Source organism: Ovis canadensis, chromosome 13, assembly GCF_042477335.2.
Source record: "Ovis canadensis isolate MfBH-ARS-UI-01 breed Bighorn chromosome 13, ARS-UI_OviCan_v2, whole genome shotgun sequence".
Taxonomy (NCBI): domain Eukaryota; kingdom Metazoa; phylum Chordata; class Mammalia; order Artiodactyla; family Bovidae; genus Ovis; species Ovis canadensis.
The window spans coordinates 34,328,880-34,350,067 of record NC_091257.1 but is presented as its reverse complement, the minus strand read 5'-3'; the positions used below and the strand labels follow the sequence as shown (position 1 = coordinate 34,350,067).

Below are 21,188 nucleotides of genomic sequence, written 5' to 3'. Positions count from 1 at the left end.
CACTTTTTGAATGGATGATGAACTCAGGGGATATGAACAACGTGTACCAAGGATGTGTGCCAATCGGATTAGATTCCCCAAAGATAAAAATTCCCTAGAGAGCAGACAAGGAATCCATCTCAACTAGGAACATCCAAATGCTCTCCTCCGTCCTTTCTGAGATTCCTAAATGTGGTAGCAGAGTGGGTGTATAGTTCACTGTGAAAATTTTAGCAGGGACTTAACCTCTCTGATTCTCAGTCTCTGCATTCGAAAAATGACTGACTTCATTTAATGGATGTCTTAAGAGCTCATCTTCTGATGAGTTTATGAATTAATAACCAGTAGGCAAGCCAATGAAATGAGAAAAATACTTCAGTCAGGAAAACCATGGGTTGCTTCCAATTTTCCCATAGAAAAGGTTATGAGACCTTGCAGAGTCTTTTATGGCCTCTGTTTCCTTATCCACAAAATGAAAGCATTAGACTAGAAAATTACCAAGTCTTTTTAGGCTCAAATATTTCATCACCGCTCTGCATAAAGAAAATTGCTGTTTTTCTTCCTCCTTTTGAGCTACTTTTTATTTTTTATTTTTTTTATTTTTTATTTTTTTTTTGAGCTACTTTTTAAAGTGATGCATGTATATGATACTTGTAAAAGGATCCCGGGGCCCTTCCCCTAGATCCTTCCCCTTTGGGGTGCCGTGCTTACCATCGGGGAATCCATCCCAGATTTCTAGCCGGTCATAGCGACAAAACACCCCCCCGGGAGGATTCGAGTCAGGCTCCAGGTCAAAGCTTTCAAATTCCAGGATAATCTCTGACATCTTTGGTGCAAAGATAATATAGGTGCATTCTAGGCTGTTGGGATATTTTTCAGGGAATCCGGGGGACTTTATTACCCCACTAGGCATTGTGTAGTTCTGGGAACATTCGGGACCTACGAGTGAAAGAAAAAAAGAAGCAGAGTGAAAATTCCACGTAAATAACCTGGGCAAAGACAGTTTATCTTTCCAATAAAAGCCCACCATTATAATCATTTTCCTAATCACTCATTACTCAGCCTTTTCACAGTGGTGATATATACGGAAAGTCGAGTTCAGATTTATTGCATTCACCTTCGTTTTCCATCTGTGTGGAGCAATTTACAAACTTCTGCTGTTGCAGAGGGGAGAAGAAATGACAAATACAAAATCATGTGGGAACAATGAATGAGTAAGCTACAGAAATCTCGACAGAGCCCTCGAGAAATAATTATAGCCCCTTCAATCTTAAATCTTTAAATCTTGAGGCTGACAGCTCTTTATTGGTAAAATAGAACATTTACAAAGGCGAGGGAGAGAATCCAGTGGAGGGAATTTGGGTTTCAGATTCCTCCACCAGTGACTCAGTAATTCTGCCAGATGTGACCTTTGCCTCCTTGACAAACTAAATGTGAAAGGTAATTCGTACATGTACGCAGGGTGAGTGACTCATTCGGAATGGTGTTGACACAGGTGTGCCAGTAAAGTGTGGCTGTTAGTGGGGGCATGATAAACTGGGATGCAGGTCCTGTGGCTCCAAGTCACCTGATACCAATGTTGACATCCTAACCTTCCCCAACATACAGTGCAGGAGGGTGTGTGTGTGTGTGTGTGTGTGTGTGTGTGTGTGTGTGTGTGTGTAATGTATTTATTTATAATGTGTCATTTAAATGACAGTTCAGTGTTATCAAGACTACAATTACGGCGATTCGTAATTTAGGTTGGTTCAGAGCATGCATACAGTTGTTGCAAGTCAACCTTATGAATACATAAAGGACCACAATTTCAGTTCATGGAATTGGCAGTGAACAGGGCGCTGTCCACCACACAATTGAAAATGGCCCATCCACACAGACTATCCGACTATCCACGCCAGCCTATCAGTTCTGCCCCTTATCGCCACCACAACCGTGGTGATTGTCCAAGGCAGTCTGGTAAACAGAGATGACCTGACCTTTCTGAATCTCAGGATCCAATCTGGGGATGTTTGGTTAAACCATTCTTTGTTTTAAAAAAAGTATTTACTTATTAATTTGACGGTGTTGGGTCTTAGATGCAGCCAGTGGCATTTTCAATGTGTCGTGTAGCATCTTTCATTGTGGCCCATGGACTGTTGAGTTGCAATGCACAGGCTTAGCTGCTCTGCAACATGTCGGACCTTAGTTCCCCAAACACGGATCAAACCCGGGTCCCTTGCATTGCAAGGTGAATTCTTAACCACTGGACCACCAGGGAAGTCCCAGTTCAACAGTTTTTTTCCAGGGCTATTGTCGCACTGATGGGGACTCTGCAAGGGCATATAAGGATTCAGGTCCAAATAGGGAAGCTTGTGGAGCTTGTTCTTAACTAAATATTCTTCCAAAGTGCCAAGTACTAAATGCAACATGTTTGGCATCAATATACATTAAATTTAACTAACAGATCTCTATTTTTAGTGGTGAGGGCTATTAAGTTCATTCTCTACGTCAGTGCATCTGGCAGAATGTTGAGAAAACAAATCAGTCTCTTTCTCCCCATGCATATATTAGCCATTGTCCTGGAGACGCAGAAGACTACTTAGTAGATGGCACAATAAACCTGGTCCGTAGAGGTCTGAGTTGAATAAATACCTCCCAAATCCTTCTACAATGGGGCTCGCCCTTCAACACAATGGCTTCAAATGCTTATCTATTCAATTCTGGTTAAAAAAATTATTACCAAGTGGCATTTTTGCCATGTCAGCTTCAAGTAAAGAGATTGTGGAATGTGCTATATAATTTCTAACATGTTTCTAAGCTATTTGGTGGTATCTGAGATAACAGTAACTATGCCAATTTGTCATTAATTCAAAAGTCATTCATTCATATATAGTTAATTGGGAACCCTTTAGAATTTTATTTCCAAGATGTAGGAACAGAGACCCTGAAGACCTTCAACCTCCTCCCCAGGGCTTTGGCTGGCAAAGCAAACAGCAGAGTTTAATGCAGTTTCCAATATTTTCTCCTTCTTCAAAAGATAAAATTATACAGTTGTGGTTAAGATTTAATACAAAAAAAAACCCAACAGAATTAAGGGCGCTCTTTCAAAGTCAAATAAATTCCAATGCTTGTCATGTCAGATTCCTTTGGAAGCTGGCCCAGGTTTTCTCAGGTATTTTGACAAAGGTTGGGGACATTGTGGGCTTCCCAGGTGGCACCAGTGGTAAAGAACCTGCCTGCAAATGCAGGAGATGTAAAAGACGTGGGTTTGATCCCTGGGCTGGGAAGATCCTTTGGAAGAGGGCAAGGCAACCCACTTTAGTATTCTTGCCTGGAGAATCCGATGAACAGCGGAGCCTAGCGGGCTACGGTCCATAAGGTTGCAAAGAGTTGGACACAACTTGGCACGCATGCATGGGAACATTCCACAGAGAAGTGGAAGCAAGCTGCATGGAGCACCAAGAGATCTGAGTTCTACCGCCTTGCTAACCTGCTGTGTAGCCTTGGTGACCTCGTAATCTTCCTGATCCTCAGGTTCTGTGCATCACACATGAGAAGTGGGCTTTAGGGTTGGAAAATAAAGCCTTTCAAACCCAAAGCTGCTTCTGTAATTTCTTACTTTCTCCATTAGACATAAAATTTGTTTTAATGAGTTCCTTATTCTTTATTGTACAAGCCTGCCACCGTTGAGGGAGCACTTCCCCCAATGGATGATGGCAGGAGAGGACTGAGGGATCCCGGGGTAAACACACAAGCCACAGACAGGACTGAGGGTGAGTAGCCAGGGTGCCCAGGAGGGTGTGAGCCGCTGGGTAAGGGATGCACACACGGCAGGGGCACCCAGTGACACCGCACTTTCCCCGTTATTAAGAATGAGAGCATCTGGTGTAGCCACAGGCATACCACATTTTGTTGTTAAGGACCATCAGGATGGATAAGGATAATACCTAAGATATCCCCTTTGGAATTATACTTAAATGTACAGACTCTTAATCAAATAACATATGAAGTCACCAATCCTGCTTTCAATAAATGCCATCCCTTCCCTGACTGAGACCCATAGGAAATGGTACAGCTTCTTCCAGCATCTGAGCCTGGATGACAGGGGAAGGAGAGCGGAAAGGTGGGAGGTGAGCAGGCTGAGGTTTCCTCAAGAAATTCTTTAGCTGAATGAGAATCATTTTAGGCTGATGGCCCAAGGTTTCATTATCTGTGAAGAGGAGGAGTGTGGGTACCCGAGGAGAGAACTAGGGTGTCCTGGGGTCTCCAGGAGGCATGGGGAGAGGTGGGCACTATCCCCTGCCACCCATTGGGCAAAAATGGTTGTCTAGAAATGTAGCCTTAGGGATGCAAAAATGGCCCTGTAACCTTCTGCCAGAAATCCTCAAGGCCGACAGGTGAACGAATAATGCATTGGTTCCAATTATGATTAGTCTAATTTATGTGTTTTGAAGAAATCTGAAATTGCTGCAGCCTGAAAGAAGTGCCATATTTTTCAAAGACCAGAGGTTCTATAATATTTATCATGAAACTGCTTTCAAGGAAAGAATGTTTGTGAACCTATGTGTGTGCAAATGTATTCTACTAGTTCATGACTTTCAAGGGAGTATCTGTAAGAACTACAGTATGTGCAACAAGGGAGAAAGATGTTTTCTTTTTTAGGTGGTACTAATTTAGCTGGGAAATGAGACACATATACGTGATAAAACTTGAAAATATTTAGGAAAAACATACTGGTTAGTGAAATACAGTTGTATTTGTGTATATATACATACAGTATCTATAAGTGTATATTAATTTGTGTTGTGTAACAGGGGACAAGCTGGGTAAGTGTAAGAAAATGAAGAGTACATTAATTAAGAATAATAAACTTGGAGCCAGGTTTCCATGGAGGTTAAGAGGCTTAAGCCAGAAGAGAGAGAGAGTGCTGTACAATTTGGAGGGACCAGCTTCATTGTAACCGTTAGTGTGTATGGCACACAACTTCTGGGACATGCTCTGCTACGTGTTTTCATTTCAACCGATCTTCACAAAGAGCCAGTGCTAGATACAGTTATCCATTTTTCAAATGAGGAATCCAAGGCTCTGAACATTCACACAGATGGGCAGTGGCCACACCAAAATTCACATGCAGATCTGCTGGGCCTCACCCAGCGCACCCACCAACCTGGGGCAGGAAGATAGGCTGTGAGTTCGTGCAAGTGAAGCCAGGAAGGTTGGGAGCAGCTGATGTCAAGACCTGAGCATGACCTCAGAGAACACTGAGGCTTCACCTGACAGGTGACAAATACCCGTCATAGGCATTCTGGGGATAGCAGTTTGATGACTGAGAGGCTATGTGTAGGGTTAGAGAGCATGGGGATAACCATTAGACAGTTCTATTTGTTCAGTGGCAGAGGATGTGGAAAGAAAGCTGTAAGACTCTCTTTTTAACTGAGCTATAGTTGATTTATAAGTTTATATAAGGTTCAGGTGTACAGTCTGGTGATTTGGAATTTCTGAAGCCGTGACTCTCTGAGACTTTTGAACAAAAATCCAAAAGAACCAGCAGCTATATTGGATGTAGAAGAAAATAAGGCTTTAAGTCTCAAGGATGGCACTGGGCGGTGGGGACAGAGGGGAAATCCCAGTGCATCTGAGACTAACAGAAGTTTGAGGGCTGAGTTCATCTGGAAGGAAGCAGAATTCTTAATGACTTAGGGAGGATCTTGCTATTTCTCCACCCACCACCTTCAGATCTTTGGGAAACACTGACAATGAAAAGTTGTTCTTATCTCTTTTTCTGACACTTTCTTTCTTTGATGCTGTCAGATGCAGGTGAGCAAGTAAACGCTTGTGCGTGTGTGTACCTACGCATACGTGGATTTACATAGGTCAAACAGCTTTCAACACAAGGAAATACATACGTAGTCATGTGAGCCCACTGAGATCCTACGTCTGCTGTTATTTATACTAAAGGCTTTCTAAGCATGTGCTCAGATGAATTTCTGAAGAAACTTCTCTCCATCTACCCATATTTATATGGGACAGTACCAGAGTTCTTTGAAATTTAAAGATGTTGTGCCAATGCTCCCAGAAATGCTTAAAGTCCTTTTTGTTATTCTCAGTGGCCACTGACCCACAAGACCTTAGGCTTTCGAATTTGGTGTGGCTAGATTTTTTTCTATTAAATAAAGCCCTTTTTCATATATTCCAGGACAATACATTTAAATCTGTCACCTCTGTCCCTGGAGGGCCTCCCACACATTAATGTCAACTTAAAAGGGAAGGTGGGACTGAATTCATAGCAGGAATCTACAGGCTGCTGTGGAAAACAGTGACATCCAGATGAAGATACAATTTTTATTAACTGGCTGATATGTGAGTTTAATTTGTCAAACCTGGGAGACAATACATTCTCAGACTCTATCCTGTCCCAATATATACCATTGTGACAGAAGATGGTGGTGCTTTAGTCACTGAGCCATGTCTGACTCTTGTGACCCTATGGACTGTAGCCCGCCAGGCTCCTCTGTCCATGGGATTCTCCAGGCAAGAATACTGGAGTGGGTTGCCATTTCCTTCTCCAGGGGATCTTCCCAACCCAGGGGCTGAACCGAGGTCTCCCGCATTGCAGGCAGACTCTCTATTATCTAACCACTGAGCCACGAGGGAAACCCTGAAAAAAGATTAGTAAGTGATTATTTTGGAGGGGCAAGCGGATAATTAATTCTGAAGGGGAATGTCATTTAAAACATTATTATTTTGTTTTCCTCCAAGAAGTTCTTGCCCTAACCATGTTTCTGTTAATGGAAAGTTTCTTCCTCCAAATGTTTTTGAAACTCTAAGGCTAGTGGACTACTACTTGGATTTTCCCAGGAGCGACCAATTTTGGATTTTGCAATAAAATAAAGGGAACAGGATGTATTCAGCTGGCCAAAAAGTTCATTTGCGTTTTTTCAGTATCATCTTACAGAAAAACCTGAATGAAATTTTGGGCCAGCCCAATACATCATTTTCAGGTAAGAGGGACTCACGCATTTTAAATGAAATAAATGAAACTTCAAGAGTAGATCCAACTTATTTTTGAAAAAGAAAGAAAAGAATAAATGTCCTTAAAGGAGCTTTACAGAGTATATACTTTAAAAACACTGGTCAGTATATTAGAATGATGAAATTCTGATTTCTAAAATACATTTAAACAGCTTTTTAAACATACTTCTTCCATACAGTGGGTAACTTTCCTTTGCGCAAAGTATTTTCAGCATTTTTTGTCATGGGAATATCTGACTTTTTACCAAAAGATTAAAAACATCACTCCTGGTCTTTCTTTTCACTTTGTCTTTCACGAGATCGAGTGAGGTTCGTGACCACTCAGTCATACTTGGTCTCCTGCAGGTCACTTACCTTTCTTGAAAATTTCATAGCGTATGGAAAATCCTGCCCCGTGTGTCTCATAGTCAGAGACAAATTTGATAAAGAGAAATGGCCCTGAAGACACGAAAGAAGAAGGGGCGATCTTTCCACAGAACTTTCCCAATACACGTCCATTTTCGTTTTCTCCATCAATGACCTCCACGTAGTCATACCTGAGACAGAAGTGGAAGGAAACATCAGGTTAGGGAGAAAAGTCCTTTTAACTTCAGTCATTTAGAAGCCAGCATTCTCCACCACGGTCTGTCAGGAGAAAAAAAATAAGTGCTATCTGCATTCACTGCTGGATTTCACAGAGAGGGGGAAAAAAAGAAGTCTCGCAAAATGAAATAATTAAAATGGACTACATCTTGTCCGTGCACATCATCTGGTAACGCAGCACTGTTAAGAATAATGGTGTCCATTATACTTGCAGACAATGTCAGTTAAAGTAACCAATTAACAAGAGAAAGGAAAATCTCATGAGTACAATTCTCTATTATTAAGTTGTGTTCCTTTGTCTGGGGTTGGGGGGGGTGTCAATACATAATGCTACGCATTCTTTTCAAACTGTGAAGTTCTTTTATGAATTCAAAATGTCTCCTCGGCTGGAGCTCTCTATGAATAATACTTTGATTTCTGGGAGCGACCCTCTAAACATATGGCCGCAGAATAATAAACAGATTCTTTACTATTTAACTCAATTCCACCAAACTCCAGGCTTTGAAGGAGAAAAACCTCTCTCAGTATCTACTGTGGTCAAAACAAAGATTTTCTTCCCTTAAAACTACAACTTGAACTGTAGAACATAATCTCTACAAGGAAAAAAGTTTATTTAAAATTCAAAAGTAAGTGTTTACTACCAGCCTGAATCTTTAAAGGAATGCTGTCATTGGAAAAGAAAACAGGACAGAATTGGAATCACCAAAGTGATATGATTTTTTTAAAATTCAAGCTTAATGATAATACACTGAAGTATCTGATAAAGGGAGCAGTAATAAAATACTAGCCTAAAGAATGTACTGAGATAACACATATGCTTGGATGAACCTTTTCATCTCTAAAATATGGAAATCCATCTCCAGTGAAGTAGCATCTCCTAGGAAAACAGGAATATTTTTGTTTGTTTGGCATTATCTATTTCTTAGTGTCTTGCTCTTCCTTTTCTATGTTTTATTTGCCAAGTCACCTAGGAGTCAGATAACCAGATAATCTCATTTGGATTCCATATTTCTTCTAGAACTGACATGAAGACATTACAATCCATTCATTTCAAACCTGCATTTCTCTGTTGAACTTGATTCAAAAGTCCTGGGATATATTCACTTCAGGGATGGCTAAAATATGGCAGTAACATAAACTGCATCTGGCAATTTAAAAGAGATCAAAGTACGGGAAATCTTCATGACGACCAATGTCATCCTTAGCAGTCCTTTTCAAACTGTCCAGGACACATGACTTATGTTTATGTAAAGTCTCATGAGACAACTGCAAAGATGCTATCATGAGTCCAAGTGGATAGCTTAAGGCTCTCTCAATTAAAAATGACATTACCTCATCAGTTAAGACTGTGTGCCAGCCTTGTGTATATCAAGAAGAAAATAAAGCTGACAGTGATGGAATGAAGTATTAACATATGTGAATTACTGTATTAACTCCATTTCCCCTGCTGCATCTGCTGACTGCAAGAGCAATCACTGGCCAGTGAGCATCACTGTCCTTTGAAAAACTATGGAGCCACACAGAGGAACTGTTTGTTTCTCTATACGTTGGGAGATGCTTTGCATGCTCAGACAAAGGAGGAGGAGAACTGGAGGATGAGGAGGAGGAAGAGGATGAAGACGGTGTTATGTTCAAAATCCTCAGTGGCTTTTTATAGTCAACTGAGGGCCACTGGAAAGAACCCCGCCTCTGTACTCCTGAAAGCCTCACAAGCTGGCATTTATGCAGTAATTCCTTTTATCTCTGCAGCTTCATTGACTAGGCAGGTCTGTGCAGTTTACCCCACACTCGCTTATAATTTAACTGTGATTTGAGAGGCTGGCTGTGTTTGGCCTGGCGACTGTGTGTCCAGCACTGCTCTACAGGCTTTTTACTTGCATCACGACATGGTCTGAATACTAAGTGGCCACATCCTAGTGCATTTTGCCTTCCAGACACAAATCAGAGAGGTGGGTCAGCCATTCTGAGGACTAAAGGGCATTTCTGCAAAGAGACCTCTCTCCCAGGTATGAGAGAACTCAGCTATTAGACTGCTGGGGATGTATAACGGGAGGAAGCTAGTCTTTTAATCCACATTATCTGCTAGTGGTAAATTCTAAGCTCTCCTCTTGGCAACAGTAAAAGCTATTTTTAAAAGGGGCAGAGGGACTAGACGTTCTACCCAGCAAGAGATAAGTCACTGCATCTTAAGTGCCAATTTTAGGCAATGGGATTTTTCAGGGACACAATAGTTACATTCATATGCCAGGATGCTGCTATCATTTTAGCACTTTCCTTCCCGGTACCATCCGACAGGCGCCCCCAAATGTATCACAGAGAGCGGTTCATGTAAATATTCAGGAGGGTGTACGCGTACAAATTGCAAAGGGTGATACTGCCAAGGAAGTTAAAAAAGCAGCCAGCCTCTCCCTCTGAAGTTGAGACCAGTTCCACTCCATAAGTTTCTCGCTGGCAAATGTGATGCCAGGAATGCAGCTGGTATGTCAGCATCCCTCCCCAGAGACTTAATGTGTCACCACAGTAACGCACCCAGCCTGCATTGGCCTGAGGCCCAGGATCCCGAGTTTGCAAATTTCGATCCCCTAGCCGGCTGCACTGCTCTGTTACTGCTGCTGGCATGGCAAGCACTGTGTTCCTTGCGATGCTAGCATCCTCGGTCCTGATACCAGAGACCTGCACAGGTGAGCCTGGAGGCACCTGTCTGACTTGCATTCTGAATCCACAAGCTTGGGCTTGGGAGGAGAGCTGGGGATGGTGTCTTGGGACTCTTTCAGAGAAGCTAGTGGAGGGTTCATGGAATTCCCAGGCGGCGCTAGTGGTAAAGAACCTGCCTGCAAATGCAGGAGACATAAGAGACTTGGGTTCGATCCCTGGGTTGGGCAGATGTCCTGGAGGAGGCCATGGCAACCCACTCCAGTATTCTTGTCTGGAGAATCCCCATGGACAGAGGCGCCTGGCTGGCTACAGCCCAGAGGGTCACAAAGAGTTGGACACGACTGAAGTGACGTAGCACACGGATGAGGGTTCACAAAGTTAGCCCATCTGTTTCTCTGGAGTCCTGCTCCAGAAAAAGAATGTTCCAGGTGACAATGAGGCTGCATCTGGGTCCACAGTGTACCACCCACCTGTGTAGGAAAGCCCTTCCTCAGACATCACTGCCCCACGTTTCATCATAGGAATGCCAGCATCTTATGGATTTGGCCATCTCTTAAAAAAAAAATTTGGGCTGTGCTGCAGGGTTTGTGGGATCTTAGTTCTCTGACCATGGATCGAACCCAGACCCCCTGCATTGGACTCACAGAGTCCTAACCACTGGATTGTCAGGGAATTCCCCCATCTCTCTTCTTAAACCGTCTACCTTTAAGTTTTCACTTCCAGCACGAATAATGGTAAAGTAGCCAATCTTTACTGAGAATAAAGCAAAGCTCTCTCTGCTTAACCTTCTTACAATTAAAGACATTTCCCCAAGGTTTCCTTTTTCAGCTGTGAAGGCTTGGCCAGGGTAGTGGTGGGGTGGGGGCTCTTCTCATGAGTGTTCCTGGCTTTAAGCCCAGGCTTCTTAAGTCCCAGGCATCTTGTTGACATATCTCTAACCCTCACCCTACCTGGGTATATGTGGGTGGTAAACACATTTTGAATCCTAATAGTAATCACGAGTTAGGTTTCCCATAAGAGTGATAAAAGAATAAAGATTTCCTTCTAAGAACTCTTGAAAGGATTACTCAGAGATTATTATTATTATTTTCTTCTGGAAAGTTTAAATTATGGTTTTAGGAAAATGGCCAAGGAAGGGGAAAAGTGATGGGAAAATGAGAAATGTCTTCAGTCACTAAAGAGTGGTTTGGGAGGCTTTCTAGGTATGCAGTGCTGAATAGACAAATAGCACACTTTACTTAAGTTGGGTTTTCTCCTCTGAGTGCAAATGACCCTTGACTCTATGGTGGGGCCCGTTAGTGGTTTAAAAAAAAAAAAAACAATTAATCCTCTGTAGGGTGTTGTCTGTATGGGGAGCTACTGTACCAACCCCCCTCACAGCTTCTGGACGTTCTCGAGTTGTTGAGAAGGGGGATTTTAGGTAATGGTGTCTTTTTAATCTCCTTCCAAAAGGATCTTCCCCCGCGTGCATACCTACGTTAATAATGGAGAAATTCGATACCTGACATCATAAACCAGAGTGAGAAATGATGTTGGCTAACATAATTTTCACCTGCAAAAATGTGTTTCTTTGGATCTTTGGTCTATTTTACACGAGGCATTAACAGCCATCCCAACTGAGCAAGCTGTAAACGATTACTGTGCCGCTGCCCAAGAATTATCTTCCCTATTCCCCAGAGAGAACAGATTTTTTTTTTGGAGAGTATTAGAAAGAGGACGGGGATATAAAAATATATAGTGATGGAGCTAGGAGGGGCCAATTAGTTTTCGTCTGTGTTTCTGAGCGATTTTACATGATCCACCTCCTAACTGCTATGATTTCCTTGCAATGTTCTAATCAAGGGAAATATAAGAAAAGCCTTATAAGGCTCACAGTCTCTTCTGTTGTAAAGGATTCTTTAGAAATCTATTCAAAAGAAATAAACTGGAATAATGCCAAATATGTATGCAAAAAGTATTGCCTGAAGCTTTATAATAATGGGGAAAATGGAAATAAAACAGATAGAAAGGAAGAAGGAACTTACATACATTCATATAGAGGAATACTATGCAGCTATTAAAAAGAATGTTTAACAAAAGTTTCTTATAACAAAGGAAATATGCCTATGATAAATAAGTGATAAATCAGAACATAAAACACTATACACAAGATATCCTCTATTTTTATTTGCATGAATTAGAAGAATAGGAAGGAAGTACGCAAGGTGTTAACAAGTGTTTATGTCTGGGTGGTGAGATTATTTCTCTATTATTATTATTATTTCTGTATCTTTCAAAATTTTATAATGAACAAGTGTTCCTTTGTCACCAGATAAAGTTATTTTGAAAAGCATTAATATCTGTGCATAAAGTCTCAACACCCTGCGATGGAGCTAACAACTCTGTTTATTGGTCAGAAAACAGTATCTTCAATGATGCTTTATTTGGAAATAAATCAAAGGCTTTCCCTTTTGTTTTTAAAACAACAGGATCAATGAAACTCCCTGTATTTGGTGGGGGCAGCGGTGGGGGGGCAGTACTAGAAAGTTAAAATGAACCAGATTGGATTTCATACTTTCTGAAATGCTGGAAGTAATACTTTATCACTGTCGTGTGTTTATGTGGATTTGCATGATGTTTTAGACTGTTGACATTGTCTGCATGTTTTCCCAGGTGGAGGTGGCTGCCTGTGAGACACTGGAGTAGCAGGTTAGGATTTGAGTGGCATTTCTGTTGCCCCACCATCAGGTTCCTTCACTGAGCTTATCACCCAAATTCAGGTTCCAGCTATGAGGAGACTAAGGGTCTACTGTCTACTGAACTTTGAGGTAAGCACAAGTGCCAGGGTGCAGGTGTGGCCGCTGGCTGGCCTGGTGTATGCCACAGAGCCATGAAGAGCCAGGAGCTTAAAAGACCAGCACCTTTGCTCAGTGGCGGCTGCATGTACTTCAGCCAAACCATCTCTCTCTAGTAACCTGCTCCACTGATGGTAAATGGGATGTCAAACATCTCACTCCTCTTGAATCAAAAAATTGCTACAAACACTGTCTTTTGTTCAGTGCCATTGTCCTCCTCAAAGGCCCACACAGTGTTACTCTCATTACTTGTCTGTAGGTCTCCAGGTCATTCTCCTCCAGGAAGTTCCAATGCCACAGAGTCCACCTGACACCTTTCCTGTGTGGCTCCTTTGATTACAGCTCAATAAGGATTTCCATATGCATCACAGTCAGATAGCCCTTTCTCAAATAATCAGAGTGCAGTGAAACTCACAAAGCTTGATCTCACATGTTAACATTTTCATTTTTAAGCTTTTGTAATGCCTCAGGGCTGTAATAATGAATATTAGTAATTTTATTGCATCCATAGAAAATAGATGATTAACAGGTTAGGTAATGGTATAACAATATGTATAAAAGTGAACAGTGCCAGGAAATGAGGTTATTGCAAAAGTGAAGAAGGAAAATCTTTAAGGAAAAACTTTTACTGGAGTAAAAAGAAATATTAAATGGTTTTCACTGCAGTAATACAAAGGGCTAATCAAAGGGAGTTAGATGGAGAAGAGTCTTGAGAGTCCCTTGGACTGCAAGGAGATCCAACCAGTCCATCCTAAAGGAGATCAGTCCTGGGTGTTCATTGGAAGGACTGATGCTGAAGCTGAGACTCCAATACCTGGGCCACCTGATGCGAAGAGCTGACTCATTGGAAAAGACCCTGATGCTGGGAAAGATTGAGGGCAGGAGGAAAAGGGGATGACAGAGGATGAGATGGTTGGGTGGCACCATTGACTCAATGGACATGAGTTTGGGTGGACTCCAAGAGCTGGTGATGGACAGGGAGGCCTGGCATGCTGTGGTTCATGGGGGTCCCAAAGAGTTGGACAAGACTGAGTGACTGAACTGAACTGAATCAAAAGGAGTGGGTCACGGCTTGTTAAGACCAACTAGGAAAAGGGAGAAATTGTGATAATAAACATTCCACAGATAGCAGACTCTTTCCTGCTGCTGTGTAATGAGTCATTCCAGACATAGGGGCTTAAAACAGCACACATTTATTAGCTAGGTCAAAGCCTTCCCAGGTGGTGCTAGTGGTAAAGAACAAAGACAAGGGTTCCATCCCTGGATTGGGAAGGTCCCCCAGAGGAGGGCACGGGCACTCACTCCACTATTCTTGCCTGGAGAATCCCATGGACAGAGGAGCCTGGCAGGCTATGGTCCATGAGGTTACAAAGAGTCAGATGACTGAAGCTACTTAGCATGCAGGCACACACTGGCCTGGCTAGGGTTTCAACTCAGCACATCATAAGACAGAAGTCAAGAGTCCACAGGGCTACCTTCTCATTTGACTTCTGTGTCTTCATTACAGTTCATATTGCTGTGGCAGTTTCCTGCAGTTAGGGAGCTACAGTCCCCATCTCCTTGCCCGCTGCCAGCTGGGGGCTGCTCTCAGATCCCAGGGGCCACCCGCCTTCCTTGCCATACCACTCTCTCCAGCTTCAAAGCCAGCAACAGAGACATTTCCTCACACTGGATTCTTCCTATGCTTCAAAACCCCTCAAGAAAAGATGGGTCCTTAGTGAGCATTCACCTGATTAGGCCAGGCTCACCCAGGACAACCTCCCTTTCTCAAGGTCATCTGATCTGGCAACATAATTAAATCTGCAGAATCCTTGTACAGCAGCACCTAGATTAACAGATGATTGAGTAACTAGAAGAAGCTGTGTGTAACCAGGCTTGAGGATTCTGCCTACTACCCAGACCCAGCTCTGGATGGACACATGAAGCTTGGAAGCTGCAGCACAAATTCAAGCAGTGGGGACGGTCCGTGTACACCCCCTAAAAGGGTAAAGGCTAGTAAGATCCAGGGTAAGACAAAGGGCAGGGGTGGGGAACTGCAGCAAGGCTGGAAGCTAAAGTCTCAAAGGGGACAATAGGGCAGAGGTTCCACCTGCCGGTTCTCAGGCCACACTGGCTGTTGGTTTGGGAGCCCTGAGCCCACAGTCCTCAATTGCAGAAAGGAAAGCAGGTTTCTGGAGTGAGCCATGTGCTTCTGATTGAAGCAAAAACAGACACTGCAAAATTGTCCAACACATATGTCTAGAGACAGAAGAGTGATAATAGCTTAATCCAAAAATAAATATATAAAAGAACTCAAGACATGGTGTAAAAGAATGGTCAAAATATATATAATTTTAACAGAAAATGTTTGGAGTTTGAATTTCTCATTGCTGTGGGATCTCACTTTATAATTAAGATTTATTGGCATAGAAGATAAAAAAAATGCTTCACATGGGAAAATATGTCTATGGTTAAACTCAGATTATGAAATCCAAAGATGCATTTCAAATGGAAGATCAAGGACGCCTCCCTTAAAACAACTCCGAGGTAATGGAGTCGTCCAGTGTCAAACTTGCAAAGTTCAGTATTTATAGAAAAATTCACATGCCTTTAATTACAATAAATTCGGTTCCCAAGTAAAATGGTGCCATCTGGAAGATATTAACATCATTTACAACTTGTTCGCCTCCCTATTTCATAGAAAATTTTTACTTCTTGCCAACTTTCCACTGTTCTCAGGGTTAAAAAAAAAAAGGGAATTAACTTTCATGGATTGTCTCAAGATGGGTTTATATAGCTAGTCAAGTCATCAAAAAGTGACAAGAGGGGGCGTCTTGGACACATTTACTTCCTTCTTATTTACTTTAAATCCTAAAGTTCTGGGTTTTGTTTGTTTGTTTTAAATAAAGCCTGTTCTCCTCTCTCTGCTCCTCTTCTCTCAGCCTTCTCATGGGGATAAAGTGGGGAGAGAACTGGGGTGTTAAAAAGCGAGGTTCAGGGACTTCTCTGGTGGTCCAGCAGTGAAGAATCCGCCTGCCAATGCAGGGGACACAGGTTCGATCCCTGGTTCAGGAAGATTCCACGTTGCTGCTGGGCAGCTAAGCCCGTGTGCCGCAACTGCTGAGCCTTGTGCTGCAACAAGAGAAGCCGCTGTAATGGGGAACCCATGCACCGCAGCTACAGCATAGACTCTAACCACCGAAGCTAGAGAAAGCCTGTGCGCGGCAACGAAGACCTGGCATAGCAAAAAATAAATAAATATTTAAAAAGGAGATTCAAACAACAAAAACACAAAACCGTTCTGGTGTGGGCTCTGAGCTTCAGGTCTCACTCCTGCACCTTTAATCTATTAAGACGTGCCCCATCTTTGACCTCCCACAAAGTCTCAAAGGGAACCATGGGGCAGGAGGTGCTACCTGCCTGACCATCCATCAAATTAGCCAAACTGGAGTGACTGTGACCCAAGTCCTCACACTCTTGTCACTGACTAGCTGAGTGTCACTTACTGACATCTGTAAGCCTCAGTTCCTCACCTGCAGAAATGGACAAAATAATTAACTTGCAACGATGAGAGGGAGGACTCAGTGAAATAATGCATGCTGATGTCCCCTTCCAAATGAGGCTGGAATGCAGAAGGAGCAAAGAGAAAAATGCACAGAAAACCAAGTGGAGCACAGCTTTGTTTTCCAAATCATATATAGAATGCAGTTCAAGACGGGCTGTAGTCTAGGTAGGGCAGAAGCTTGGCTACTGCTATTAACATCTCCCTGGGGCAATCTATCCGTCAGAAGATGACTAGCTCTCGGAAGATGACATAACTCTGAAAAATACTATTTGGAATGACAGTAGGCCTTGCCCCTATTGTTGTTGTTATTATTATTTAGTCTCTAAGTTGTGCCCAATTTTTTGAGACCCCATGGACTGCAGCGTGCCAGGCTCCTCTGTTGTTCGCTGTCTCCTGGCATTTGCTCAAATTCGTGACCACTGAGTCAGTGATGCCACCTAACTCCCACATTCTCTGCCATCCCAATTAAAGCCATAGTCAATAATGGAGTTAAAGAAGCTAATTTATATATATTACAATACTTTTTTTTTAAGAAATCACTAAATCCATTAAGTGTTTCCATTGATGTACCCAACTGATTTAATGATCTGCAATTGGATTAGTGCGGCCGGCATGCTGTGCTGAATTTGCTCAAAAAGCCCCCTTAATTGGTATGGTGGAGACACACCAGGGGGCAACTTCCGGTTCTAGAAAAGCAGCAACTCTGCCTTAAGGTTTAGCAAGGTCATAATCTGCAAGTTTCCTTTTTAATTCTTTGGAAAAAGAAGTAAAGCCATAATTCTGTTTTAGACAATAGGACCTAGTGTGTCAATTTTAAGAGTTAAAAAAAAATCCTCCTGATTCATTAGTAATTATTCAGTGGGGATCCAGGTAGTTTGCTAATCAGAGCTGCAGGAACTAAAGTTGGCAAATATTCATTTTTTTTAAAGGCTTTTTTTTTTTTCCTCTTTCTTTGCAGTAATCACAGTAGAACATTTTCAGCACCAGGTAGGTGAGATTATTCTGGAGTGGGGAAGACCCTGACTCTATAACAACTGCCCATTTTTTTTCTAAAAAAAAGTGGAAACCAAAAGATGCTGAATAAAAAATGGGTTCAGAGAAAGATAGGTGTTTCTTCCTTTTAGATATACTGGTGGTAAAAAAAAGGTTGAGCTGAGTTTTAGGATGGGAAGTTGGCACTGACCCAAGTAAAAATGGTGCTATTCTGTTCAGTAGACCCTTAAGGTTTACTTAAGAGTACAAACCCCTGAGCTAACCACAGCCAAGAAACATGAAACTTTTAGATACGGGCCCAATGCATTTATTTTGCGAGGATGAAATGCACAGCAGAAAAATTGATCATGTCGTAGACAGAGTTTCCTTAATCCCTCATGTTTATTGAAAGCAACTTCTGTTTGCTGTAAGTCATTCTTAGCATCCGAAGTTTTTGTGCTTAGGGTGTTGGCTCTTTTTCAAATTTTTCATTATTAAAAATTCTATCAAGTCAAAAATCAGATGTTTTAACTGCAGATGACTGGGTTACTAATAGTCATACTAACAAACCTAGGATATATTCTGTAACCACAAGTCAATTTGTGATACAGGGAATAATTTTTATAAGAGAAGTCTATTGTGGACATAAAATACTTCAAATGTTACTGAGGGTTTCTGTCTGTGTTAAAACATACAAACTGGCTACAGACCAAAATATGAAGAGAATCATTGGTTATTGGCCTAAACATTCTTATCACTGATTTGCTTTACAGACTGCATAATTAATTGGTGTAAAGCAAGCTTTTAACTATCTCTGAGTTATGAACAAGTTCACAGAGACAGGAGAGGATTTTAATGACCTAGGTGGCCTCATGATTTATACGGACCTTGAGGAGTAATTGTGTGTTTAGAAGAAAGGCAAGCAGTGGCCATAAACTTTACGGGTAGCCAAAGAGCAGAAGCACCGTCTTGCTAAGTTTAACCATATGACCATATAAAGGGTCAGCTCACAGAAATGGCTCTGTGGTTGGAGCATGGATTTAACCCAAGCAGGAGATCATATGGCCCTCATCCTACCATCTCAACTACTCCCCAGCCCCCAAATATCCCTATGGCAAGCTTAACAGAAAGGAAAAGAGAATATGGTCAAGCTAGGTAAAATAAAACGTCGCATAAAGGGAGCATTTCCAAACACAAGCTTCTCTTAAGCACAGCACAGGCTAGAGACTGGTATAAAATGTTCCCCGTGATAATACTAAAGATTCAGCTGTAAAAACAAGACAGGTAAGCAAAGAAGAAAGAAGCCTGTCCTCCACCTTTCTTCCTCTAATTGTTTCAAAAGGAAAGATTTTTTTTTTCACTGAAAACCAGAATACATAAAATGATTTAAATTTTTATTCCGTTAACAGCCTAATTTCTTTGAACGCATTTAATGTAAAGGGCTAAAATTCACAGCTCTATCTATGAATAAAAGTTTATTAAGAGAATTGATAGCATATGGTTACAGGGAGAAATAAGAATAAGGCAGTTTTCCAGCATTTAAGTTCTTGATTTTGGGGTAAATAAGTGTTCACTTACAAATATACAATAAAACAGATCCTTTGAGAATCTTTTTAGGGAAACCATTCAAAACATGGCAGTTCTTGAAGCTGTTATATTACTTTAAAAATACTCTATATTTCAGGGACTTCCCTAGAAGTCCAGTAGTTAAGAATCCCTACTTCCACTGCAGGGGCAGAGGTTCAATCCCTGGTTGGGTAGCTACTAGCCTGTATTACACAAATTGAACCCCCCCAAAAAATAAATAAATAAAGACTGAACAAAAAAAAATCCACAATGAACAAGAAAATCAAAGTTTAAAAAATACCTCATATTTCAGATATTTCATTAATTCTGATTGCTTTTTCCTCTTATAATAGCAAATTACCTAGATCATATCATTAGCATTCTCATCATTTTGCAATCTGTTGTTTGTTTTTTTTTAAAAAAAAATGTAGAAAGCAGGAATCATAGCAAACTGGTCCTAAATGTGTCCCTCAGAGCACCAGTCTTATGAAATGCTTCATGAAAAAAAAAAGTTTTCCCCCCAAATCATTTGGGAATGCTGCACGTCACAATGTTCCTTTTGTGAATATCCATAATTTGTGTCAGTATAAAGGCTCTGAGAAGTCCCATGAGCATGAAATGTTGATTTAACTTGGTTTAACCGAACATATACCAATCTCATTGATCATAAGACCCTTTTATTATATAATACAAGTGGAACTAGTGTTGAAAAGAAAGTATTTTCTACATCTTATTTTGAAAAGTCACTTACCTCGCACTAGCCACAGGTCAGATATTAAAAAAAAAAAAAAAAAGAATCCAGGGAGGGAATCAACTTTGTAAATGATGAAATAAATTTGAGAAGACAGAGATAAATTTGGCAGCTTAATTCCTTCTCCTATTCTGCCTTACATGTTAGAAGTTTAATTTGAATCAGTGATTTGAGAAACTGCTTTAGCAACAGTTTTAGAATAAAGAAATAACGGTGCTCCATGTAAGACCGAGTCTATACTTGGTAAAAAGGGGCCGAATCACAGGGCATGGCTGACTGCAGTGTCTGTCTCTGAGCACAGGAATCAGGAACACACTGGTTTTACTACCTAGCTGATGTTAAGGTGAATACCATGAATAGGACTGGCTTCCCTGATGGCTCAGACGGTAAAGAATCTGCCTGCAATGCAGGAGACCTGGGTTTGATCCCTGGGTGGGGAAGATCCCCTGGAGAAAGGAATGGCCACCCACTCCAGTATCCTTGCTTGGAGACTTCCACCAACAGAGCAGCCCAGGAGGCTACAGTCCATGGGGTTGCAAAGAGCTGGACACGGCTGAGCAGCTAACACACATATGAATGGAACTACCAGAACTTTACCATGGAAAAAGATCTAAGGGATAAGGAACCAATATCCTATTTTATAGATGAGAAGATTGAAGCCCAGAACACTGAAGGAACTGAATATCTCAAATCTAGTTAGCAGAAGAACCAGAACTTTCTATTGTGTTATGGTGAAAGACAAATCCTTGCATCTCACTTTTTAAGAGATGATGAAAACGATTACTGTGATCATCAAGGTCTACTTTTAATTTGAGAGTTCCACGAAGGGATTGCTCAGCTTTGTTCAAAAAACAACAGGAAGAGGAAACACACAGAGTCCAGGCAGGGAGCTCAGCACATCTTTAGTGCCTGGCGAGGCTCCCCAGTCTTCCTGACTTTGCCTCAGATCCATTCCCTCAATAAATGTTTCTTCAGTACTCAATGTGATTTCCACTCATTGATCCTCAAGATCACATTTAGTTCCTCTTTCACATGACAGCCTTGCAGCTCTCTGAGCACAACCGTCATACCCCTTGACTCTAACTCTGTTGGTATTGTAAGAAGAGAAAAATTTGAAGAATTCATTTATTAGACTGACACACCAAAAAACCAAGCAAAACACAGATAAGTGTGGAAATCACTTGTCTAATTGCTAGAAGGCTGCCAAGATATTATTTTAGCAAACCAGGGATGCTGAGCAGTTTGAAAGCGTGTATCCATTTGAAAGGTTCTGTAACTGAATTTTGGGGACCTG

The 21,188-nt window shown here is 41.6% G+C and overlaps 1 protein-coding gene across 6 annotated transcripts in view; it reads right to left on the bottom strand.

Annotated features, from left to right (window-relative positions):
* The window catches only part of NRP1 (neuropilin 1), a 146,731-nt gene that overhangs the window by 80,956 nt on the left and 44,587 nt on the right, over positions 1–21,188 (bottom strand). For all 6 annotated transcript variants that reach the window (XM_069547378.1, XM_069547379.1, XM_069547377.1 and 3 more), the window contains 2 exons: positions 7,345–7,526; positions 691–918 (listed from right to left, as the gene is read on the bottom strand). In XM_069547378.1, the coding sequence (XP_069403479.1) occupies positions 691–918; positions 7,345–7,526 (410 nt within the window). The remainder of the gene's footprint in view (positions 1–690; positions 919–7,344; positions 7,527–21,188) is intronic.